At 65.8% G+C, this 22,417-nt stretch overlaps 11 protein-coding genes across 11 annotated transcripts; 6 read left to right on the top strand and 5 right to left on the bottom strand.

Annotated features, from left to right (window-relative positions):
- Positions 1 to 249: 249 nt before the first annotated feature.
- On the top strand, positions 250 to 974 carry OST2 (dolichyl-diphosphooligosaccharide-protein glycotransferase; the record flags this gene model as incomplete). Its single annotated transcript, XM_076646927.1, has 4 exons — positions 250 to 439; positions 566 to 683; positions 744 to 842; positions 908 to 974. The coding sequence occupies 4 exons, from the start codon at positions 250 to 252 to the stop codon at positions 972 to 974; spliced, it is 474 nt and encodes a 157-aa protein (XP_076507688.1).
- Positions 975 to 1,042: 68 nt separating this feature from the next.
- Positions 1,043 to 2,376, bottom strand: JCM10292_003202 (uncharacterized protein; the record flags this gene model as incomplete). The annotated part of the gene is made up of 6 exons (XM_076646926.1): positions 1,043 to 1,129; positions 1,193 to 1,334; positions 1,399 to 1,534; positions 1,598 to 1,703; positions 1,767 to 2,141; positions 2,200 to 2,376. 6 exons carry the CDS (start codon positions 2,374 to 2,376, stop codon positions 1,043 to 1,045), a joined length of 1,023 nt encoding a protein of 340 aa, XP_076507687.1.
- A 383-nt stretch (positions 2,377 to 2,759) lies between these two features.
- Positions 2,760 to 4,178, bottom strand: JCM10292_003201 (M28 family metallopeptidase; the record flags this gene model as incomplete). Its single annotated transcript, XM_076646925.1, has 3 exons — positions 2,760 to 3,346; positions 3,420 to 3,740; positions 3,815 to 4,178. The coding sequence occupies 3 exons, from the start codon at positions 4,176 to 4,178 to the stop codon at positions 2,760 to 2,762; spliced, it is 1,272 nt and encodes a 423-aa protein (XP_076507686.1).
- Positions 4,179 to 5,377: 1,199 nt separating this feature from the next.
- On the bottom strand, positions 5,378 to 6,189 carry IMG1 (mitochondrial 54S ribosomal protein bL19m IMG1; the record flags this gene model as incomplete). Its single annotated transcript, XM_076646924.1, has 2 exons — positions 5,378 to 5,456; positions 5,525 to 6,189. 2 exons carry the CDS (start codon positions 6,187 to 6,189, stop codon positions 5,378 to 5,380), a joined length of 744 nt encoding a protein of 247 aa, XP_076507685.1.
- Positions 6,190 to 6,554: 365 nt separating this feature from the next.
- JCM10292_003199 (uncharacterized protein) lies at positions 6,555 to 10,097 on the top strand (the record flags this gene model as incomplete). Its single annotated transcript, XM_076646923.1, has 5 exons — positions 6,555 to 8,413; positions 8,489 to 9,349; positions 9,413 to 9,548; positions 9,616 to 9,893; positions 9,953 to 10,097. 5 exons carry the CDS (start codon positions 6,555 to 6,557, stop codon positions 10,095 to 10,097), a joined length of 3,279 nt encoding a protein of 1,092 aa, XP_076507684.1.
- A 502-nt stretch (positions 10,098 to 10,599) lies between these two features.
- Positions 10,600 to 11,473, bottom strand: SND2 (Snd2p; the record flags this gene model as incomplete). Its single annotated transcript, XM_076646922.1, has 5 exons — positions 10,600 to 10,806; positions 10,924 to 11,011; positions 11,096 to 11,256; positions 11,331 to 11,411; positions 11,471 to 11,473. The coding sequence occupies 5 exons, from the start codon at positions 11,471 to 11,473 to the stop codon at positions 10,600 to 10,602; spliced, it is 540 nt and encodes a 179-aa protein (XP_076507683.1).
- Positions 11,474 to 11,775: 302 nt separating this feature from the next.
- On the bottom strand, positions 11,776 to 12,642 carry JCM10292_003197 (trafficking protein particle complex subunit 2; the record flags this gene model as incomplete). The annotated part of the gene is made up of 5 exons (XM_076646921.1): positions 11,776 to 11,868; positions 11,943 to 12,028; positions 12,114 to 12,175; positions 12,241 to 12,559; positions 12,627 to 12,642. The coding sequence occupies 5 exons, from the start codon at positions 12,640 to 12,642 to the stop codon at positions 11,776 to 11,778; spliced, it is 576 nt and encodes a 191-aa protein (XP_076507682.1).
- Positions 12,643 to 12,917: 275 nt separating this feature from the next.
- Positions 12,918 to 15,171, top strand: JCM10292_003196 (uncharacterized protein; the record flags this gene model as incomplete). Its single annotated transcript, XM_076646920.1, has 4 exons — positions 12,918 to 13,956; positions 14,013 to 14,149; positions 14,201 to 14,855; positions 14,927 to 15,171. The coding sequence occupies 4 exons, from the start codon at positions 12,918 to 12,920 to the stop codon at positions 15,169 to 15,171; spliced, it is 2,076 nt and encodes a 691-aa protein (XP_076507681.1).
- Positions 15,172 to 15,947: 776 nt separating this feature from the next.
- On the top strand, positions 15,948 to 16,918 carry JCM10292_003195 (copper acquisition factor BIM1-like domain-containing protein; the record flags this gene model as incomplete). The annotated part of the gene is made up of 4 exons (XM_076646919.1): positions 15,948 to 15,998; positions 16,055 to 16,319; positions 16,379 to 16,659; positions 16,739 to 16,918. The coding sequence occupies 4 exons, from the start codon at positions 15,948 to 15,950 to the stop codon at positions 16,916 to 16,918; spliced, it is 777 nt and encodes a 258-aa protein (XP_076507680.1).
- A 996-nt stretch (positions 16,919 to 17,914) lies between these two features.
- Positions 17,915 to 19,675, top strand: JCM10292_003194 (uncharacterized protein; the record flags this gene model as incomplete). Its single annotated transcript, XM_076646918.1, has 9 exons — positions 17,915 to 17,962; positions 18,175 to 18,283; positions 18,353 to 18,402; positions 18,466 to 18,686; positions 18,753 to 18,907; positions 18,965 to 19,072; positions 19,128 to 19,360; positions 19,420 to 19,522; positions 19,581 to 19,675. 9 exons carry the CDS (start codon positions 17,915 to 17,917, stop codon positions 19,673 to 19,675), a joined length of 1,122 nt encoding a protein of 373 aa, XP_076507679.1.
- Positions 19,676 to 19,840: 165 nt separating this feature from the next.
- Positions 19,841 to 21,806, top strand: JCM10292_003193 (uncharacterized protein; the record flags this gene model as incomplete). Its single annotated transcript, XM_076646917.1, has 7 exons — positions 19,841 to 20,695; positions 20,752 to 20,868; positions 20,927 to 21,052; positions 21,105 to 21,153; positions 21,211 to 21,364; positions 21,418 to 21,624; positions 21,680 to 21,806. The coding sequence occupies 7 exons, from the start codon at positions 19,841 to 19,843 to the stop codon at positions 21,804 to 21,806; spliced, it is 1,635 nt and encodes a 544-aa protein (XP_076507678.1).
- Positions 21,807 to 22,417: the final 611 nt, after the last annotated feature.

Here is a 22,417-nt window from a genome sequence, read left to right as displayed (position 1 = left end):
GGAAAGAGCGGAAGCCGCGAACGAGGAGGTGGACCCGAAACTCAGCCTCGCACCCGAATCGAGCGGGAGAGCCTCAAATGCCAAAGGGCCCACTACACTGTGATGAGCACAGTCCCGAACCCAGCACACTCTCTGCGGGAGCCCACCCGCAGTGCTTCTCGGGTGCGGCGCTCCTCCTCGTCCTCCTCACACCGCACCTTGCCTATTCTGCTCCGTGCAAGCTTCGTAGGGCTCCAAGCAAGCGCAAAGATGCCTCCCCGCCGCGTCGTATCCCGCTCCAACGCGCCGGCACCCGTCGCGTCAACGTCGACATCGTCAACGCCCGCAATCACCGCGTCTGCCTCGGCAGCGCTCGCAGACGCAAAGGGCAAGGCGCGCGATGAAGCGAGCGGATTCGTGGACGCCGTGCAGACCCTGTGGACCAACTACCGCGAGCAGAGTGCGTCGCTCCCTTTGCTTCGCCGCAGGTTACAGCCGGCAATGCCGTGCACTCTCCAGTGTTCTGCACGACCTGGCTGTTCCACGCTGATGCGGACAAGGCAGCTGATCCACATCCCACGTGCAGCCGCGCCGCGATTGAAGCTCATCGACAGCTTCATGTTCTTCCTCATGCTCACGGGCGTCCTCCAGTTCATCTACTGCTTTGCCGTCACCAATTACCCCTTCAACGCCTTCATCGGCGGGTGCGTCTCAAGCGCGCGGTCTCTCCCTCGCTGCGAAGGCTGACATCAACGCCCGCACAGCTTCGCCGCAACCGTCGGCCAGTTTGTCCTCCTCGGCGCGCTGCGCATCCAGTGCAACCCGGACAATAAGTCGACCTTTCCCTCCGTCTCTCCAGAACGGTGCGCATCCAGACTCCTCCTCCGTTTGCTGTCTTGCCGAGCTGACCAGCTGCGATAACGTGCAGAGCATTCGGCGACTTCCTCTTCGGCTCGCTCATCCTCCATTTCTTCGTCTGGAACTACCTCGGCTGAGGCGGCGGATCTCGAGCATATGTAACATGGCTGTACGCACTCGACTTGAAAAGCCGGTGAGAGCGAGGCTACAGCTTTGCGCGCATCGGAGCGCGTCCACGGGCCATCTTCTCAAACACGCGCACGCCCTCCCGTCCCAGTGCCGTTGCGCACGCCTGTGAAAGCGTGTCTAAGTCTCAGTCTCTGCATCGCTCGACATCGGGGGAAAGCGGACGCACCACGGCATCTGCGCCGGCAAGGCGGAACCGCTCGACGCTTTCCGCGTCACTTGCGCCTCCAACGCCAATGAGCGAGATGCTCCCGAGCCGCCGATCCTGCACGCCCTCGTCGCGGAGGAGGCGCGACAGGCGGTAGACGTTGCTGCGGATGGTCCTCGCAGGCGTCAGGCCTCGTGAGGGGAGAAGCTGGGAAGGACAAGACGCACCCGAGAGAGGTGTGGTGGATTGCTGCACCGGCAAGCCCGCCCGAACCACCAGGTAGCGCAAACGTTGCCGACTTTGGCGGCTGCTGCGCGACGGCGCAGGAGGGCACGGCGCTCATCTGCGAGCTGAAAACGAGACCTGCGCGAGGAGGCTTTTAAGCGACCGGTCGCTTCGCTCCCTTCCCGTGAGATTGCAACTCACCTTGGCCGAGGGTGTTGGTAGCGGTGAGGAACGAGATCGGGTGCTCCTTTGCGTGCCGGTCGCCGACGGAAGACAGTGCTCGTCCGACCGCCGCAAACTGCTCCTCCTGTTTCCTCGCTGAACGTCTCAGTTACCACGCTTCGCGGGAACCCCAGCGACGCTGACCCACGTAGGTATACGGCGGAAGCTTGACGCCGACCTTGAGCGAGTCGGACGCATGTTCCGCAAGGAGCGCCAGAAACTGTCGCAGCTCGTCCTCGACATACGCCGGCGGCGGATGGCCCAGGTGGCCCAAGTTCGGGCACGAAGCGTTGAACTCGACAGCGAGGACCGTGTCAAGCTCGGCTGCGAATGCCCGCAGCTGCGCGAGGAGTGCGACCGTCTCGGACAGGGTGCCCGTGATCGAGACAATGACTTGCTTGCGTTTTGCCGGGGGAGTGGAGAGGACGAGAGGGCGCAGCCAGGCGATGTAGGTGCTCAGCGGAAAGGGCGAGTAGCCGAACGAGTTGGCGGAGGACTGGGCGTCCGACCCGAAGAAGGCGACCTGTCGGGACGAGCAAGGTGAGCGCGCCGACTCTCGATCGGGCGGCAGCTGACCGCACCTGGTGCTTGCTCGGGTCGTCAGGAAAGCCATGCAGCGTCGTCGTCCGCGTCGTGACGGCGCTCGTCCACTCGCAATCCCACAGCGCCCGGAGGTCCTCCTCGCTCGAAGCCCACGGGCAAGCAGAGTTGAGCACCGGGACGCAGCCTCGAGCTGGTGAAGCGGGAAACAGCGGCATACTTCCTCGCAGCAGGGGCGCGAGGAGCTACGAGCGGCAGGAGGGAGAGATGCGGAGAGCGCCGCCGATAAGCCGCAGCGGCTCGCCCGAGATGCTGTCGGGCCGTTTTGACAGTGCGGAAAGCAGCGAGCGTCTAGTGATGCTCGATCAAGCTCCGAAAAGCACGAAGTGCGCGTCCTTGCATGGGTGATAGAGGACGAGCCGCGCGAGGCGCAGTTGGGCGGGCCAGGCGAGACGACAACTTGCCTCTGTGTCTCTCCGGCAGATGCAGAACAGGCTACAGTCGAGTTGCAAAGATGCAGAGCAAGAGGAGAGGATAGAGACGAGCGAGTCAGACAGACAGAAGGGGTGCAGCGCACACGCTGGGGGAAAGCCGCGCGAGTCTAGTACACGACCGACTCTCCGCCGCCGAGCTCGACCGCGAGGGCGATCGCGACGCGGGCAAACTGCTCTACGTGCGCGACCGAGTAGCCCGGCTGGTCGACCGTGTCGCGCGTCGAGTGGATGTTCTTGTCCGAGTCCTCGAACGTGCTCTCGATCGTAAAGGCCGCCGGCGCGCCGACCTTGCTCCACGACGCGTGGTCCGAGCACGCGTAGCCGCACTGCGTCGGCGCGACGGGGATCTCGGCGTACTCGCCGATGAGGCGCGTGAGGTACGCCGTGAACTCGGGGTCGACGTAGTCCTGGATGACGCCGATCGCGGGCGCCGTCCCGGGCTTGACGTACGCCGTCATGTCGTTCTGCTGCATGGCGCGCACGCGCACGCCGCGCTGCGCATAGTCCTGCGCGACCTCCTTCGAGCCGAGCAGGCCGCCCTCCTCGGCGCTGTACCAGTGGAATTCGACCGGCGCGTACGACGGCTGGAAGCCCGACTCGACGAGCGACTTGAACGCAGAGAGGATCGACGTCGTCCCGCTCGCATCGTCGTCTGCACCGGGCGCAGCGAGGAAGGGGAGGAGATTGGTCGAGTCTGCGCGGCGGGACGAGGGACACGGTGTCAGGTCCATGGTTAGAGAGACCAAAGGAGGCAGGCTGGAACGTACCCTGGTGCGCGCCGATGATGACGACGGCGTCCGAGACTTCCTTCTTGCCCTTGGGGGTCTCGAGGCGGGCAATGATCGAGTTCTGGCCCCACTCGTGCTTGAACTCGCGCACGGTGACGTGCACGTCCTTGTTGCTCGCGGCGACCTGGCGCACCTGGCCGAGGAGGAACTGCTGCGACTGCTTGCCCGTATCGGAGCGGTAGTGGCGCGTGCGGAAGGCTGTGAACGACTTGAGGAACTTGGACATGTCCTTCTGCGAGAGGCGGTCAAAGAGCGGCTGGAGCTGCGCCGTCTGATATGTCAACTTGGCCGGGAATGCCTCTGGGAACGCAGGACCAGGCGAGTCAGCGGTGCTGTCGCGGGTTACGGAAGTATTCCGCGGAAGGTGCGCGCACCCTTGGTCGCGACCGAGGTGGTCAAGACGTCGTCGGTGACATCGACGAAGCGCTTCCCCGCGAGGACGAGGAGGGCCTTTTCGCCCTCGGAGATGTCGAGCGGCTCGTCGCCCTCGGTGAGCTGGACCTTCCTGCGCTGCGGGAGGGCGGCGATCCACTCGTCGAGCTCGGCAAGCTGATCGGCGGGAAGCTGCTGCGCTGCTGCAGCGAGGTCGGCGTGGACTGCTGCGATCGAGTCAGAGGGGTTGGCCGAGAAGGCGAGCTGTGCGGGCTGCTGCTGCTGGTGGACGAAGGGGAGGGCGGTGGCGACGGTTGCGGCGGTTGCGGCGGTTGCCACGGCGACGAGGGGAGTGGTGAAGCGCATCTTGCGAGTCCTGTTCGTTGATAGGATGGAGGGCGAGGACCGAGAGAGACCAAGTGGGGGAGGGGGGGCGAGGCGAGAGGGGGGCGACGACGAGGTGTGACAGCGAGCTGCGGGTGAGCGGTGCCTCACTATCGCTACTGCACTGTTGCACACGCACCTCTGTCTGTGCGACTCGGGACGCAGGTGAGCGAGAGCGACGAGAGGCCGCGTACCGCGTGCATCGGTTCGCTCGCTCGGCACAGACACCGCGTCTCGCCGTGTCTCGTCCGAGCGCGATCGAGCACCGCAGAGCCACCGTCCAGCATGCTTGGAAAGGTGCCCGCAACCCGCCGCGCCCTCGCGACCCCGCGCTGACCTCTCGCTCCTCCTCATCGCTCTCGCCCTGATAGCTCTTCCACCTCACCGTAGAGTACCCCGCATCCCCTTGCGCTGACAAGGCGAGGTGCGCAGACCTGATGCCCGCCTCTATCGCAGCGCGATCCTCATCTCGCTCTGTCTCGCGGGCATCAAGCGCTCGACCGGTCTCTCGTGCGCCTGCGGTCCCGTCCATCAAGTCCCCGGGTCGCTCTCCCCGGAGCTCAAGCGCTCCGCTCACGGTGCTCTAGTGCGCGAACAGACCTGCGCTCGCCAAGCTGCGCAACAAGGACCTGCGGCAGCTCGCTTCGACCTGTGCGTCTCGCGGTGTTGCTTTCCCTCGCAAATACCTGCGTACCCTCGTCCGCTAGACAGTGGGCGAGCAGAGGCATAGCCGAACGAGGCACTGACACGGCGCCGTGACGCAGACCTCGAGATGGGCGAGTGGGCGATGGACTTTGCAGTGTGCGTCTCTCGTCTTCTTCCGTGCCGGACCCGTGAGCGCGACTGACGATTGCTCCCGCATGCTTCGCCTCTATCTACAGCGTCTTCATGGGTCGCTCTTCGGCGTTCGAGCGCCGGCGGTAGTAGCCCTCACGGCTGCTTTCCCACCTGCTTTCGTTGGATCTCTCTTTCTGGGTTTTCCGTTTTCCACCGGCTCCCTTTGTTGTTCGGCGTTGCTGCCAGCCGGCTCTTCTGTACCCGCCGTGCAATCTCTACATTCGGTGTCATCTCGCGAGAACACGAGAGAAGGGCAAGATGCGGTGTTTGCAGTGGGTGCGGAAGAGGGGGAGTACAACACGGGGGACGGCAGACAGGGGATGGACAAGGAAAGGTCGGCGAGATCACCGGCGCTTGTTGCGCGCAGCGAGAGATGCTTCGCGCTCGCGAGCAGCGCGGACGATACCCGCGACCGAGACGAGGCTGCGTTGGACCGAAAGCGCGAGTCAGTACAGAGGGGACCTCACACGGCGAGGCAAAGGGGGACGCACCGGCCGGGCTGGTCGCGGACAAAGTACATCTTTGCCCTGCGCGCGGCGCGCAGTGCAGGCTTGCGGCGCGGGCCCTCCTTGCCGTCCTTTGCGACGGTGGGCGGGCCGCTCTTCTCTGCGCGCGCGACGACGTGGATGTCCTTTACGAGCGGGCTGAGGACCTTGAAGCTCATCTCTACGCCGGTGCGGCCGACGAGGTTGCGGAGGCGGATTGAGAGGTCGGTGCCCTGGTGGCGGCGGCGGAGCGCGATGAGCACGCCCGAGAAGACGGTGGTCGGGGGCGAGGGGTTGGCGGGCGTCGGCGCGGCCGAGTAGCTCGTGACGGTGAGGACCGAGCCGGGGAGGAGGCGCTGCTTGTCCCTGCGGCCAAAGAGGCGCAGGAACTCGGGTCCGCGCGGGTGCTGCGCCGTGAGGTGGGCGTTGAGCGTGCGCAGGAGCGAGTCGCGCCGCACGGGCTGGGCGGCGGCGGGGGCGGCTGGCGGGGCGGGGAAGAGCTGTGCGTTGGTGGCGTACGGGTAGGCGGGTGCGGGTGCGGGTTGGGGTGCGGTGCGGCGGGTTGCGGCCGAGAAAAGGCGGCGGGGAGGAGGACGAGGAGGAGCAGCGGGGCGGGTGAGGGCGAGGGCGGTGCGGGCGGCGCGTGCAGCCGAGCGGGCGACGCAGTCCATTGTGGGCGAGTGTGCTGTACTCGCAGGTAGTCGGGGTTAGTCGAGTGGGCCGCACTGCAACTGCGCGACTTGGAGCGGAGCGAGCGTCTTTCTGTGCGACTTGGCCCTGTCGCTGTCCGTCGTCTCTCGTCGCTGCAAGCTCAAGCTGAGCCGGTCTCTGTCTGTGCAGCCTGCGAGTCGCCCATCACGCCCACCGGCCACCTCCCGCCTCGCAACACGCGTCTCGCTCCGCGTCTCCACCGCCTTGCACGCGTCGCACCCTCAACCCGCACCGCTCCCCGCCGCCCATCCGATGCTCTGAGCGCGTCACTCGGACCTCGATACCCGCACACGCAACACACTGCACGCGCCGGCCACCCTTCCCGATGGCTGCCGCCCCCTACTTCAGTCGCGCACCCGGAGGACACACTGCCCCCTCGTCCGCGCCCTCGCCCGCCCTCAGCGGACCCAGCGCCTTTGCGTTCGCTCCCACAGACGCAATCAGCATCAGCCCCGACGACCACCGCTTCGCTCGCCCGCCTGGCCTCGCTGGCCCGTCCTCGTCCACCTCCGCCGTCTCGTCCTTTGGCTACGTCGACCCCGCGCGTCCGTACCCGCCCGTCGAGCACCGCTCCTTCCGCGACGCGTCCCATGCAGGCGACGTCGTCGTCGAGCGCCAGAACAGCCTCTCGGTTGCGAGCGCACTCGGCCTAGGCAGGAAGCCCTCTGCGTCGAGCATCGGGACCATCGGCGAGGGCAGGCGCGTCACGCCCTCGTCCACCCCGGTGTCGGAGCGCAGGGAGGAAGAGGTCCTCCTCGGACTGCCGAGCGGCATCTTTGACGCGCACGGCGCCCTCGCAGCGCACTCGTCCGGCACTGACGACGCGCGCACCCCGTCCGACACCGGCGGCGCAAAGAGCCGCCCGTCGAGCTTCATCCTCGACGTCCTCCCGCAGACGCGCGAGCGCTCGGGCCCGCCGACCCCGTCCCTCTCGCTCGACAGCGTCTCGCAGCCGCCCTCCGCCAACGGCCTCGACCTGCACCCGCTCCCTTCGCCGCACTCGCTCGCGCCCTCGACCTACCTCAACGCCTCCGGCTCGACCTCGAACACGTCGCTGGCGCTCTCGCCCGTCGGCGGCACCCCCGGCTTCCCGAATGCGTCGCGCACCTCGTCGCCCGCCCCGCTCGACGGCAGCGGGCCCGCGCCCGGCTCGGCGGCGTACGACGCGCTCGCGAGCAAGGTCAACACGCTCGAGGGGACCGTCTCGGGCCTGTCGAGCGTGCTCGCCAACGAGTTCCGCAGCCTGCGCGAGGAAGTCGGCCTCTTGCGCTCGCTCGTCCTCCAACAACAGCAGCAGCAGCAGGCGAGTGCCGGCGCATCGAGCATCGCGATGGCGCACCGCGGCTCGGTCGACCGGCTCGAGCCAGACGCGTCGCCGCTCCTCACGCTGCGCTCGCCCTCGCCCGGACACGGCACGACCCCGACGTTCCCCTCGGCGCTCTCGCGCCCGCCGCTGCACCCGGCGAGCTCGTCGCTCATGGGCCAGCCGGCCTCCTCGCCGCATCTCTCGACCCCCGGGCTCGGCGGGAGCTTCTTCGGCCTCGCCCAGCAGCAGCAGGGCTCGCACTCGTCCGAGCCCGAGCGTCTCCGCTCGACGTCGGACGAGAGCGCGTCGCTCAAGGACGAGCAGATCAAGCTCCTCACCGCGCAGGTCTCGAGCCTCTCGACGACCGTCTCGCAGCTCCTCTCGAGCCCGGCGCTCAACCCCTCCGCCGCCGCCGCCGTCGCGCACCCACAGCGCGGCATGTCCCTCCCTTCGCTCGTCGGCTCGCCCGGGCCCCCGTCCTCCGCCTCGATGCAGTCCGCTCCAACCGGCCTCGGCGTCTCGGGCGTGAGCGCAATCGGCAGCGGCGCCCCCGGGGTCGTCGGCGGCGGCGGCGGCGCGCGCCCCTCGCCCATGCTCCGCAGCGCCAGCGGCTCGGGCGTCGCGCGCGCTGCGTCCCTCCGCGCTTCGGCCGCCGCCGCCGCCGCGGCGGGTGGGACGCCCTCCTTCGACGGCGCGGTCGCGAGCGCGAGCGCGTGGGAGGGCGGCATGTCGTCCCCCATGCTGGGCGCGTCGGGCGGCGCGATGGGAGGTGGAGGAGGTGGAGCGGGAGGGGGCGCGAACCCGCCGGGGAGCTTGGGCGCAAAGTGGGAGGCGCTCGGGGTCGGGCAGGACTTGTTCCGCGCGATCGCCAAGTACGGGTGCGTTGAGTGCTCCCTTTCATTCGTTCTCGCTTGTGCTTGAGGCTGATGACTACCCGTGCGCGCCACGTTCAGACTCGGCCCGCCGACCAAGATCCAGGGCAAGGCGATCCCGTGTGTTGTTCGCGGGCAAGATGCGGTCGCGCAGGCGCCGGCGATCCAGGAGCGCATCCAGTGCTACGTGATCCCTGCGCTGCAGATCCTTTACTCGCACGCGACGCTCGCGGCGCAGCAGGCCGCGCTCGAAGGGACGGCGTTGCCCGCGCCGGGCATCCAGGTCATCGTTGTCACGGCCACGGTCGACCAGGCTGCGCAGGCGCAGCGCCTCGCTGTCGGTCTCGGAGGCACGCTCGGCATCCGCACGGCGCTCTGCGTCGGCTCGAGCAGCGACCTGCAGAACGAGCTGCAGACGCTGCTCAAGGCCCCGCCGCACGTCCTAGTCGGCACGCCGCAAAAGCTCCTCGACCTCTTCTCGCTCCGCCAGCTCTCGACGAGCGCCGTGCGCCTCCTCGTCGTCGACGAGTGCGACCAGCTCATCGCGCGCAACCTCTCGGACCACGTGCTCAACCTCGCGCGTCTCCTCCCGCCGACGACCACCGTGCCGGTCCCCGCTCCGGGCGGCGGCGGCGGCGGCGGGCCCAACTCGCCGAGCATGACGCGCTCGCCCCTCCCCGGCGCGTTCGACTCGCCCTTCTCGGCGCCCATGTCGCGCTTCGGCAGCCAGGGCGGGCCGACCTCGTCGCAGGGCGCGGGCGCCGCCGCGCCCGCGTCGACGACGATCGAGCGCCAGATGGTCGTCTTCAGCTGCACGGTCCCGCAGGACGTGCTCACGTTCGGGACGAGCCTCCAGCTCAAGGAGCCCGTCAAGGTCCTCGTGCGCCGCGATAACAGCGATGGACAAAGTCCGAGCATGCGCGGCCTCAAGCAGTACTACATGTGCGTCCTTTCCTCGAGGTGAGGGAGCGGGAACGGGCAATTGACTAGTGCGCCGGAACGCAGGTACCTCGCGATGGGCGGCAACCCCGCTTCGCGCAGCAAGGCTCCCGGCGCTGGTCGCCGCGAAGCTGGCACTGCGCGCGAGTGGAAGCTCGAGGCGCTCGCCGATCTCTGCGAGGACCACATGTTTGAGCATGCCGTGCGTCTTGCGTTTTTCGGATGATGTCGCTCTGCACAACGACTGATAGCGGAACGCTCATCTTCAGGTCATCTTTGCCTCGTCGATCGACTCGGTCGAGGCCGTCACATACAAGCTCGGCACGCGCGCGATCGAGGCGCTCGCGCTGCACCAAGACATGGGTCAGGCGGCGCGGCAGCAGATCATTGCCAAGTTCCGCTCGACGGCGCCCAACCGCCCCGGCCTCGCTTCGAAGCGCGTGCTCGTCGTGTACGACGCGCTCAGCCGCGGGTTGAGCGACGTCGGGCAGGTGCCGCTCGTTATCAACTTCGACATGCCTCGCGCCGTGGAAGACTATGTCCATCGGTGCGTTTCGGCGCTTGCGTGCGAGTCAGGGCGTCAACTGACACTCTTTAACGCACCAGCATCGCCTGCGCCACGGGTCAGAACAAGAACAGCATGGTCATCAACGTCGTGACGCCGAGCGAGACCGACATGCTGCGCAACATCGAGAGCTTCTTCCGCTGCAAGATCCTCGAGCTCCCGCACAACTTTGCCACGTCGACTTGAACCCGTCGACGCCCTTACCCGTCTGGTGCTTCCGATTACCCCCCTCGCGTCTTGTCCCCCCCCCTTCGCATGCCGTCTCTTTACCCATCGCTCGCTCTCTTTCCCTCTGCTCCGTCATCCGTGTGCCACTACGCCCGTCAATCCATCTCCTCTCGTTCTTTCGCCCTCAAAACACCCTGACCCTGTCTCACGTCCTCGCACTCTCGCTCGCATGCCCTCGTTGCTGTAGCCTCCTTACCACACCCCTTGTCACGCTCATCGTCTCGCCTTCGCAACGCCCTCCTCCCTTGCCCCGCCCACCTTCGTAGCACCTGCAGCCTCGTCCCATCGCCCTCACCCCTTTGCACACTTCCTCGCACTCGCGCAATGTATATCGACGCTCTCGCTCTGTCTGTCGCCAAAGGTCGGCCAGGAGAGTTCACAAGCCTGGAAAGCGATGCGCGCGTTTTGCAATGCTGATACAGTCTTCCTCCCCCTCCGCAAGCGAGGCGCCGCTCGAACCTCACCGCGTCCGCTGCTGCACGCGCGGGTCGCCCCTCTCCATCCGCTTGCGCAGCTTCTCCTGCCGCTTGCTCAGCGGCTCATTCGCGCCGGCTCCGCCCGCTCCGCCTGCACCCGCGCCTGCGGTCGAGGCGCCGGCTGAGCCGGCGAGGGAGCGGAGGGTCGGGAGGAAGACGGTGACGAGGCGGTAGAGGGCGTAGAGCGGGATCTGCGGGCGAGGACGCGCGCGGTGAGCGTCTCTCTCGACGTACTTCACGGAGAAGCGAGCCCATTGACTCGTCGCGTAGTCTCGGGTCCGCGCAAGCAACGGGAGAGAGAGACGCACGACCCAGTAGATGTACCACGCCTTGGTCGTGAGGAGCGCCGCGGCGACGTGCACGCCCCAGGTGATGTAGATGACGTCGAACATGTAGCTGTGCGGAGATTCCTGATCTGTCAGCCTCAGTCCTGCGCACGCAGCCGCCTCGAAGCCCGAACGAAGCGACCCGCGAGCGCACCTGACGAGCCCCTTGCTCCCGTTGAGCTCCTCTCCGCGCGCGGCCATGCTCTTCATCATGTTCCACAGCCCGATGGCGATCGCCTCGGTCGCGGCGAAGAGGAACAGGCGGCGGTACGACCGCCCGGACGAGAAGACCGCGAGGTGGAGGAGGTAGATCGCCTGCGGACGAGCAGGCGGACGCGTGGGCACGTCAGCAGGGCTTGCAAATGAGCTGCACGGGCGAATGCGCGCACGCCCGAGATGGCAAAGCCGAGGTTGAGCTGCTTCAAGGTCGCGGCATTCGCCTGGGCGATCCGCTTCGAGCTTGCGCCTGCCTGTGTGCCGACGGATCTGGTCAGTATCTGTACTTTAGGCCTGCCGAGGCCGAGCGCACCATGTTGTCTGGGCGGAGGAAGCGGAGAGAGAGAGAGAGCCAGAGTCGCGTGGGGCGGAAGGCGTCGGGGTGCACTTTGTGTAGGTCACTGTCTGGCGATGTTGGTTGCAATTGACCGGCTCCAACTGAGCTACGATTCAGTCTACACGGCCAGAGAAGCCAGCAGGGAGACCACAACTCGAGGTATGTTCGGCTTCCGCTCATCTCGTCAGGCGGAACTGGTCAAGAGTCTCGCTAGGACTACAACAGGGAGGCACATCAACATCTACACCGTCTCCTCGTCGCCTCGAATGCACAGGGGCCGCTCAGAGGTGCTTCTTTGCGCTTGCTCGCACGCGCGCATCGAAGGTCTGGTTTCGTATCGGCGCGTTGAGCTCGTGGAACGGGTTCAAGAGAGTCTGCGTGTGGGACCAGGCACCGACAGTGTCAGTTTGGTGCCGGTGCGATGACTGGGCTGCGCAAGGATGCGCACCTTGACGTAGGTTTCCCACGTCTCCTGCAGGAATAGGCGAATGCCGTCCTCGTTCTTCAGCTCGTGCAGCAGGATGAGCTTGACACCTGTGCAGTCGTTTCAACGGCACTCTATGAGTCAGCAGAGACTCTGGGAAAGTGCATGGACCATCGGACGCCGCGCAGAACGCACCTCCTGGTGTGAGCCAGGCTGACACGGTCCACTCGTGAAACTTGTCGATCGACTTGAGGTACCTGCGGATATTGGGCGGCGTCAAAGTACGTCCAGAACTGTGCAAAGAGGCTCTGGCTAGACGCACATGCCGCCGTTGGTCCACTGCACGTCCTCGACGACGTCGAGAGCGGCGTGTGCGACGAGCTGCATGACATGTCGCCCGTTCGGCCCCGTCTTGTGGCCGTAGCCGACGCTGGACCCGAGTGCGCCCTGCTGCGGGGCACTGCCTGCGGCGAGGGCGGCGCTGGTGGGCGTTGCGGACGCGGGCAAGGGTGCGCCGAAGATGGAGAACGAGGTCGGGACAGCGGGCGAGGTGGCGGTGACCGAGATGGTGGTCGAGGCTGCGGCCTTGCTGGACGTCAGGACGGCCTCGTACAGCGGGTTGTCGAGCGTGCCGACGAGGACTGGACGGGCGAGGTGGGGGGTCAGTGCAGCGGGCGAGGACGCGCGAGCGGGAGGGCGGGACTGCACCGAGGTAGTAACTCATGCCTGCACTACCCTTCTCACGCACTTCGCAGCCCCTCTCGCCAGAGTCGGAGCGACGGGCGATTGTTGACATCTCGTCGCTCGGCCTCTTGTCGCGCCCCTCATCGCCTCTCTCGCTTTGCCGGGGCTAGCAGAGCCACGCAGGGGTGCTACAGAGCTACGCAACCGCCCACGAACCCCATTGAGCCTTCCCACCTCCCTCGGCCTACTCGCTTCGCCTCTCGACGCGTCTCGAGCGCGTCCTCGACACTCGCCACTCGGCCCACGCGCGCCGCCATGAGCGTGTCTGACGAAGAGGCTACCAGCTTCTTTACACGCGGCGGCGGCGACCGACCCGCAAAGCGCCCGACCAAGCGGCGCAAGAGCTCGCACGACTCGCCCGCGTCGAGCGACCCGAGCGACAGCTCGTCCGACCTCGAGATTGTCGGGAGAAGCGCGCGACGCACAGGAGGCGGCACGGCGCAGAAGAAGGGGGCGACTGAGGCGGGCGGGAGCGCGGCCAAGCGCAGGGCGCCGGCTCGGGCGCCTGCTTCGAGGAAACGGGCTTCGACGAGCCGCGCGACAGAGGTCCTCCTCACGTCCGACTCGGACTCGGACGCATCCTCGTCCAAGAGCCCAAAGGGAGGCAGCCTGCTGGGCTTCCCGAGCGCGACACAGCTCGAGCAGGGCGACGATGTCCTGCGCGACATGGCGCGCGAGGTGGGCTGGAGAGGCTCGACGCCGCCGCGCCGTGCGCGTCAGCAAGCGCAGGCCAAGCGAGCCACGTCTCCAAGTGAGGACGAGGACGACGCGTCCGAGGGCGCGAGCAGCGATGCGCGCAGTCGCAGAAGGAAATCGGCCAGCACCGAGCAGACGACCGTCTCGGACCGCTCGTCGTCGGCGAGCAAGTCCAAGTCTGTGGCCAAGAAGGCGTCGACGAGCGCGGCGGCGCCTGCTGCAAAGAAGGCGCCCACTCGCCGCGCATCCACCAGCACGGCGAAGACGAGCAGGCGCAGGTCGCGCATCTCGCCCTCGCGCTCGCCCTCGCCGCAGCTCGAGCCCGCCCAGCCTCCGCCGCCCGAGGACTTCTGGGGCGTCGAGGCGCAGCCGGTCGCCAAGGGCAAGAGCGCGACGGGGCGCAAGGCCGGCGAGGCGTTCCGGCAGCTCGAGTCGCTCTCGAACCTCAAGCCCATGTCGGAGCGCAGGCCGACACTCGTCCTCGCCGACGACGAGGAGGACCAGATTGTCGGCAGCAGCAGCGACGTCGACGATGGTGCGCCGGCGCGCTACGAGTCGGTGGCGGCGAAGGCAAAGCGAGAGAAGGAGCAGGCGCTTGGTGCGTTGTCCTGTGCTTAGCTTAGACATACACGTGCTCACGATACTTTCACACAGCTGCTCTCAAGGCGAAGCGCGGCAAGCAGCCCGCTGCGCCGCTGCAACCTGTTACGAATGGCAAGACGCCTCGTCAGGACAAGGGCAAGGGCAAGGCTACCGAATCGAGCGGGACCTGTCCCGTCTGCCAGGCCAACGTGAGTGTTATCTTTCGCTCACTTTGCGCCGTCTGACCACGCCGTCCGCAGGTCCCCGTCGCCGAGTTGCAAACGCACACCGAAGCCTGCCTCGACGCAGTCAATGCGCTCGACTCGTCCGACACGCCGCAGCACGCTCAAGCGCCGCAGACTTCGACATCAAAGAGCGCCTTCCGCGCGGCCGCTGCAGCAGGAGCAGCTGCGAGCGGTTCGGCAGCCCGAGCAGCGCGACCGCCTGCTCCGCCTCGACGCGACGACGCCGACCTAGCCGACGAGCTCTTCCCTTCGTCTCCGCCAGCGAGACGCACCCGCGCCTCTCCTTCCCGCTCGGCGGTTCGTGCAAAAGACAAGGGAAAGGGAAAGGCGCCGGCCGTACTCGATCGGGACGAGGCCGCTGCTGCCGAGGAGGACGACCTCGATGGCTTTATCGATGACGACTTCGGCTACGGCGATATGTACGCGATGCACGGCGGAGCGGGCGCAGGGGAGGACGTGATCGACCTGCTCGATGACGAGGAGGACGACGACGTCTTCATCGCTGCGGGGCCGTCGAGACGGCTGGGCGGAGGAGCAGGAGGAAGCAGAGGGGACGGTCTGCACGGCGCGGTCAATACGGCGCGCGCGCATGGACCGCCGCAGGACGGGTCGAGCCCGCCAAAGGGTAGCTTGTACATCTCGACGCTCAGCAGGGCGTATAAGGAGGGATGTGCGTCCATTCTCGCTCTCGAGCTCGCGATCCTTGACTCTCGATACTGACTCCTTGGGCTTGCATTGCAGACGAGCGCATGTACAGCCGAGCCGACGATGCTCCCTCGAAGCGCCGGTCAGGCGCGTCGGGAGGTGCGGTCAACTACGACCCGGACCTGGACGACGACGACGCGCGTGCGATGGACGCCCTCGCGCCGCCGGCAAGCAAGAGTCGCAGCGGCGGCGGCGGGGCGCGCGGAGGCTGGAGGGGCGGGAGGAAGGCGAGCTGGGGCCGGAGAGGACGGGGCCGCGGGCGCGGGAGGAAGAGCGGGTGAGCGGGCGGCGAGGGGTAGAAGAGACTCGTGGGTCAGCGAGTGCGTGCGATGAATGCTCTTTGCGCCTTGTGCTGGCGCCGGCGGACTGGCTGATGCGAGAGGAGGCCTGCGGCGTCTTCATCGGCGCTCGGGCGGGCGGCGAATAAAGAGTGTGGCGGGCCAACTATCTTGGCTCCTGCTGCACCCGACGGCTGGATGTCGAGCGGGACATGGACCCCGGGAGGTCGGGCCGCAAAGATGGGAATGCGGGAGATGATCGAGATCCCCCGTTTTCGTATCTGATGGACTCGCGCTTTCGGGGCTCTCCCTCCGCAGTCCATCCCATGAGCGTGGCGCGCCGACGGTCCGCTTGCTCGCGGACATCCACCGTCAGCGCTCAAGAGCGGCACACGAGGAAGGAAACGCTTCGGACCCCTGCTCGCTCTTGTGCTCGCGCTCACCCTGCTCTGCTTCCAGCCTCCGCTCGTTCCGCTAGACGATTTGCGGGCTCTCACTGCTCAGGTACGGCGAGGCCGACCACGGAGGGGTACTCGCCGAAGCGATCAGTCCCATCACTGGCAACGTCCTCGGTTCTGCTTTCCCAGCCCTCCTTTTAGCCCGCCTATTCCTTGGCAGGATAAGACGCACACCCGGTCCTCTCCGCCGCTGGTGCTCTCAAAAGGGCGCGCTGCCGGTCGCTTGCACTCTTGCCTCTGCTTCACTTTTATCCCCTCCTCCCCTCCTCGACGATGCTCGCCTTCGCTGCCGTTGCTGCTCCTCTCCTCGCTTCTTCAGCCATGGGCGCCGTCCTAGAGAAGCGTCTTCCGTCGCCGACGGCCCCCGGTCCGGTGAGTTGCGCGTCCCAGCCTGTCGTCGAAGGAGTCGCTGACCTTCTCAAGCGCAGGTGGGCTTCAACTTTCCGCCGATGCGGGGCTGGAGTTCGGCTCTCCAGAACACCGCTCCCTGCGGTGGATATGACCTGGGCGCCCGCTACGAGTACCCCGTCTCGGGCGGCGACATCGCTCTCGCGTTCCAGCGCGACGCCTACGATGTCAGCGTCCGCTATTCGCTCAACTCGAACCCGACCTCGAACGACAACTTCCAGGACCTCTTGCCGAACATGACTATCGGGTACATCGGCTCTCGCTGCCTAACGGCGCCCGACTTCAGTGCGTTGCCGCTCTCTGAATGTAGCTGCCTCTTTCTGCTCACAACTTGGCCGAACCAGCTACCCTCGGCGCCTCCGTGGGCGACACGGTCACCATGCAGCTTACTTACATCGCAGGGGCCGGAAACAAGACCTTTTACGAGTGCTCTGACCTCACGCTCGTCGAGGCTGCCGGCTACAACGCGGAGATGGATTACACGTGCGCAAACGTGACAGAGTCCACCCAGACCATCCCGAACCAGAGCGCCAACGCTGCTGCGTCGTCCGCTGCTGCGACTGCCGCCACGACTCTGTACACCACGGGCGGCAAGCCCTCGGGCTCGGACAACGGTGTCACGCCTGTTCGTCCTCTTTCCCAGGTGTCTGCCCGTCTGCCCCTAGCCAAGCATCCACTGACTGATTGAGGGACCGTGCATATAGCTCCAGGCCGGCTGGATCGGCGCCTGCGTGACTCTCGCTGTCGTCGCCGCCTTCGCCGCCGTCCTCGCGTTCGGCGGCTTCGCCAAGTTCGGCTCGCGCCGCCACATCAAGAGCCTCGTCCCCGCCGGCTCGGCCGCTGCTCCCGCGTACGAGCGTGGTGACCGTGCTTCGGTGAGCTGACTCATGAGTGCAGCGGACTGACAGTGTTGCTGACTTGACCTCGGCCACTCCACCCGCGCTGCGCACGGCTCTCCGCAGATGACCTCTCACGGCAGTATCCACAAGCACTAAGCACCTTACCGCTCGCTCGTCCCACCTGTGGCGCTCACAAGCAGCTGCGCAAAAGCCGGTCCGTTGCCGGTAAGGCCGTTCCGTGGATCATTTCCCGTTCTTCTCTCTCCTGGTACATTGTCCGTAGATTCAGTCCTTCCCATTTTTGCCCGAGCAAGCAACTAGGTGATTCTCAATGAGAATGGCTTTGCAGGCGAGAATGGGTCGTGGAAAGCACGCTCGCTTGCCAACATTCTCAAAACTCGACGGCTGGATCGTAGCCAGACGTCTCAGAGGCAGCCAGATGCTAAAAGTCCACTGATTTTGCCAGCCTGGGACTCGTTGAGCTGCGCTAGAACGCGTTGTTCACGATGACAGCGTGGTCGACCGTCTGAGTGGGTTTCACGCGCGGCGACAGAAGGGGCGTAGGCTCAGTCCGCCTCGCTGAGCCCGAGCTTCAAGCATGTTGACTTTGGGCGATCAAAATGCTATGTACCACGCCAGCCGATTTGCCTGCAGCCGAGGGGACAAGCCGCTGCACGGGATGCGATGTCGAAAATGTGCTGCTTTATCGCAGCGCTGATTAGCTGAGGTCGCCTGGAAGTCGTCAATCAGGTCTGTAGCATAGCTGCATGTACCGTCGGTCTGGTCTGCTCTTTTTCCAGCGAAGAACGGGCGTCCGAATCCGCGGGACTGATGAGGAATGAGCAGCATGACGGACGGCCGCGGGACAGCCATTGATAGCAAGGCGTTGCAATACAGCTGTGCCGGTCAGAAGGGCAGCACTCGATTGATCTGGCAGAGTCGAAGAAGGGCAGAGTCAAGGGTCGAGGGCCGCCATAGGTATGGACCGGAGCTGCTTCTTCAGTCCCGCTCCCCTCGCCACGAAGTGCAGAAGCTGCTAGCATGGCTCCTCAGGTTGTCGCTCCGAGCTCGTCGTTCGACTGGAAGAAGGTGCGCACTGCCCTGCCCCGTTCTCGCTGTCCTCGTCCTCGGCACCTCTCCCCCCACACGCGGACACGCTGCGCACCGCTGCCGACAGTGCGCGAGCGCGCGCACAGAGCCGCACCAGCCTCTGAAGGGCAGCTGCTCCAGGCCGATACACCAGGATCTTTCGCAACCTTGGCTGACCTTGCGAATCCTCTCCTCGTGACCTTGCCTTCCAGCTTGCCTTTGACCTCTACCCGACCGCGGGCTACGTCAAGTACGTCTGGAAGCCCGAGACGGGGTGGAGCAACGCCGAGTGGGTCGAGCAGCCCTACATCAACCTGCATGGTACGCTGTCCCGTCTCTCCACCTCCGGCTCCTTCGCCTCAGAAGCTGACCAAGCGTTGCTCCGACCAGTCGGCTCTGTCGCTATTCAGTACGGCGGTAGCGTTTTCGAGGGTCTCAAGGTACAAGAGTGGCTTCCGTGATCCATCCGGCGGAACAAGCGCTGACTGCCACCTCGTACGCAGGCCTTCCGCCAGGAGGACGGCCAGGTCAAGATCTTCCGCCCACAAGAGAACGCTTCGCGCCTGAACCTCTCCGCCGAGGCGCTGTCGATGCCCGAGCTGCCCGAGGACAAGTTCCTCGAGGCCGTCCACACCGTTGTCGCGCGAAACCTCGACCTCGTCCCCCCTTTCGCGCCGTATGGCGGCGCCGGATCGCTCTACATCCGCCCGACTATGATCGCCTCGTGCGTTTTCCGCCTCCGCGTCTGCGCTGCGTGTGCAAGGCTGACTCCATGCGCTCGGATTTGCAGCGGCGCCGAGCTGGCTCTCGTCGCGCCGCAGGAATTCGTCTTCTTCGTCTACGTCACTCCCCTTGGCTCGCTTTACGGCTCTGCCGGTGGCAAGGCTCCGGCTGTCGACTCGATCATCGTCGAGGAGTACGACCGCGCCGCGCCGAAGGGTACCGGTCCGTCCACTTCGACGCCTACGTAACCCATGTTATGTGCTGACTCGTTCTCAATAGGCACGATCAAGGCTGGTGGTAACTACGGCCCGGTGCTCAAGTACCAGGCGGCAGCGAAGAAGGCGGGTTACCCGATCACGCTCCACCTCGACTCAAAGACCCGCACCTGTGCGTGCTCTCGCTTGTTGCTACCGCCGCACACTGACTGACAAACACTCGAAAGGCATCGACGAGTTCTCGACGTCCAACTTCATGGCCATCAAGAAGGCGTCGTCGCCCGATGCGACCCCGACGCTCGTCTACCCGAAGAGCGAGTCGATCCTGAAGAGTGTCACGGCCAAGTCGCTCATGGACATTGCGCGCTCGCTTGGCTGGAACGTCGAGCACCGCCCGATCCCCTTCCAGGAGGTTGTTGACGGCGGCCTCGAGGAGGTCCTCGCGTGCGGTACCGCGGCGGTGCGTTCCTTCCGGTTGCATGATCTGGCGGGCTCGACACTCATCTTGCTCTCTCATAGGCTATCACCCCGATCCGCTCGATCACGTACCAGGACGCGAATGGACAGCAGCAGAAGGTCTCGATTGGAGACGGGCAGAACGCGGGCCCGCACACCCTCAAGCGTAAGCGATCTTGCGCTTCTCGTCGCAGATCCACACTCACCCGCTCTTTGCTCCGCAGTGCTCGAGATGCTCACGGGCATTCAGGCCGGTAACAAGGAGGACCCGAGCGCTTGGCTGTGGCCGGCAGAGGGAGTCGACGCGGCGAAGGCGTAAACAGGGACCTGCGGTATGCGAGAAAATCGGCCCGGACTGGGCTTCGTCTGTCGAGGATCTCTTGCAAAGCATTGTGCATATGTCTGTCGGGGCGCAGAGACAAGGTGAAGTGCGAGGCGATGCACCCTCGCTCCGATCAGAGTCGCTGCTTTCGCTCCGTCCGCCATGTCAGGATCGGCAGTGCTTCCGCCCAAGCGGCCGCCAAGGTCGCCGCTCAAGCTGCAGCTGCCTGGCTCCTCGCCTGCAGAGTCCTCCCCCGCCGAGTCTGGCCGCCCGAAGCTGTCGCTGGCCCCCGCTCCTGTCCCTTCTCCTCGCCCCGCGTCGTCGTCCGCGTCAAAGCGTCCTGCGCTCAGGCTGCCCGATGTGACGGCGGGGGTGGCCAAGCTCTCACTGGATGTGCCCGGGCAGGGCGTCTCGCGCTACTCGAAGGCGCTCAACGGGCCCTCCGAGTCCGACTCGGAGTACGACGACGACGACGACGCGAGCCACCGGCCCTGGGCGGTCGGCGAGCAGGAGCGCATGGCCGGCGAGCTGCTCGACGTGATTAATGGCCCCGTCGGCGGGCACGAGCTCGAGGACGAGCTGAGTGGGGCGACGCGCCGGCCGAGGAGCAACAGTCGCTTCGCAACTCGCAAGCCCAGCTTTAACGCCGACGTGCTCAAGGCTGCGGCCGCGGCAGGAGCTCGCGTCGAAGACCACCTCTCGCCCCCACTGCCGCCCTCCGCCGCCAGTTCGGCAGCACCTTCCCCTCGCCTCAACTTCTACGGCGACCATGTCCAGGCCGTCTTGCGCGACCCGCTCCAGCCCTCGCCCCTCGGCTCGCCTGCACTCCTCCCGCCGCCCGTAGTGGACCACTCGGGCTACGAGAGCAGCGGGCTCAGCGGGACAGAGGACGAGGACGAGGATGCGCTCGACATCCGCCCCGATACGATCGAGGACCGCGGCAGGCTCGGCGAGGGCGCGAGTGGCGAGGTGCGCAAGGTGCTGCACAAGCCGACGGGGCTCATCATGGCAAAGAAGGTGCGCCCGTCTTTCTCGCGCGTGACCGTCTCTTCTACTAACGCCTCCCTCGACAGACGATCACAACCTCGCCGAATCCCAAGCTGCACAAGCAGCATCTCCGCGAGCTCCTCTTCATGCGCGACTGCACTCACCCAAACATTGTCCAATACTACGGCGCGTACCTCGAGGCGGTAAGTTCGTCCCAGAACACTTGTATGCGCAGAGGCTGACGATCGCCACTTCGCGCAGAACAATACGCAGATCGGCATCGTCATGGAATTCTGCGAGGCGGGTAGTCTCGAGCGCTTGTACAAGAAGGTGCAGGACAAGGGCTACCGAACGGGCGAGAAGGTGCTCGGCAAGATCGCAGAGTCGGTATGTGCAACCGCCACCTCCCTCCCTCGCCTCGCTCACCTCCACCCTGCAGATCCTCGAAGGGCTCGTCTACCTTCACAGCCAGAAAATCATTCACCGCGGTCCGTAGACTTCTGAGCTGCGAGCGAGAACGCTCTGCTGACCCACACCTTTTCCAGACATCAAGCCTTCGAACGTGCTGGTCACGCGCGACGGCCTGATCAAGCTATGTGACTTTGGTGTTTCGGGTGAGCTCGTCGACAGTCTCGCTGGCACATTCGTCGGCACGACCTTCTACCTCAGTCCCGAGCGCATCCGCGGCGGGCAGTACTCGTGCGTTCCGCCTCGTTCATGCGTCTTGCTTCCGCTTACCTGCCCTTTGACAGGATCAACTCGGACGTCTGGTCAATGGCTGTTACCGTGCTCGAGGTCGCGCTGAACCGCTTCCCCTTCCCCGGGCCGGGCGAAGCGCCGCTCAATGGGCCCATCGAGCTCCTCACCTATCTCATGCGCCTCGACAAGGTCGAGCTGGACGACGAGCCCGAGGTGGGCATCAAGTACACGAACGCGTTCCGCAACTTTATACAAGTTTGGTGCGCCGGGTTCTCATGCGCAACTTGCGCTTCTCTGACATCTCCTCCTTCGCAGTCTCGACAAGGATCCGGCTACTCGCCCTGGTCCGCAGGCCCTCCTCTCGCACGGCTGGATCCGGCGGAGCAGGGAGCGCCAGCCGCCTGCCGACCTGGCCAGCTGGGTCCGCGGCCTTGAGTCGTGACTACTCGGCTCACACGACCTCGATACCACTTCTCCCGCCGGCTGTCGCGCCCATACCCCCGCCCAAGACACGACTTGTCTCCGGCCCACGTGTATCCAGATACCCCCGTCTACGTAATGCACGCAACCGTTCCCGGGTTTATGCGCGGTCTGAGTGCAATGTCGCCCAGAGAGGGAGTTGGAGCGAGAAGAGCAGGAGGCGGGTTAGCGTGGCTGGCGACGCGAGACGAGCGGGCTTCGGCGTACTGGGGTCGTGTACGTCTCTGCAGAGCTCTGGGTGTCCACGCTGCACGCAAGGAAGAGAGAGCGCGCGTTGGTCGACGTCGCCTTCCGCTCGCCCCTTGTTTACGAGCGCGCCTTGTCCGCAGACGAATCGCCGTCCCTCGCTCTGGCCGCGCGATCTGCCCAGCTGCACTCTCATCTCGAGCTTGGAAGGACGTCACAACGTTTTCCCTGTCTCGCTGTGCCGCTGCTGTCGGTATCTTGGTCACCTCGCCCCGCCTACATCCACCCCTCGAGCGAGTCTCATCAGTGCGTGCATGCTGGCTTGGCTGGGACTGCTGCAGAGCATTCCAACTGACTATCAACCTCGCGTGCAGCTACTACACCCCG

Source organism: Rhodotorula paludigena (genome assembly GCF_050403205.1).
Source record: "Rhodotorula paludigena JCM10292 DNA, Rt_paludigena_JCM10292v1_ctg6, whole genome shotgun sequence".
NCBI lineage: Eukaryota > Fungi > Basidiomycota > Microbotryomycetes > Sporidiobolales > Sporidiobolaceae > Rhodotorula > Rhodotorula paludigena.
Note: the sequence above shows the minus strand (reverse complement) of the source record. Positions and strands in the feature narration are given on the sequence as shown.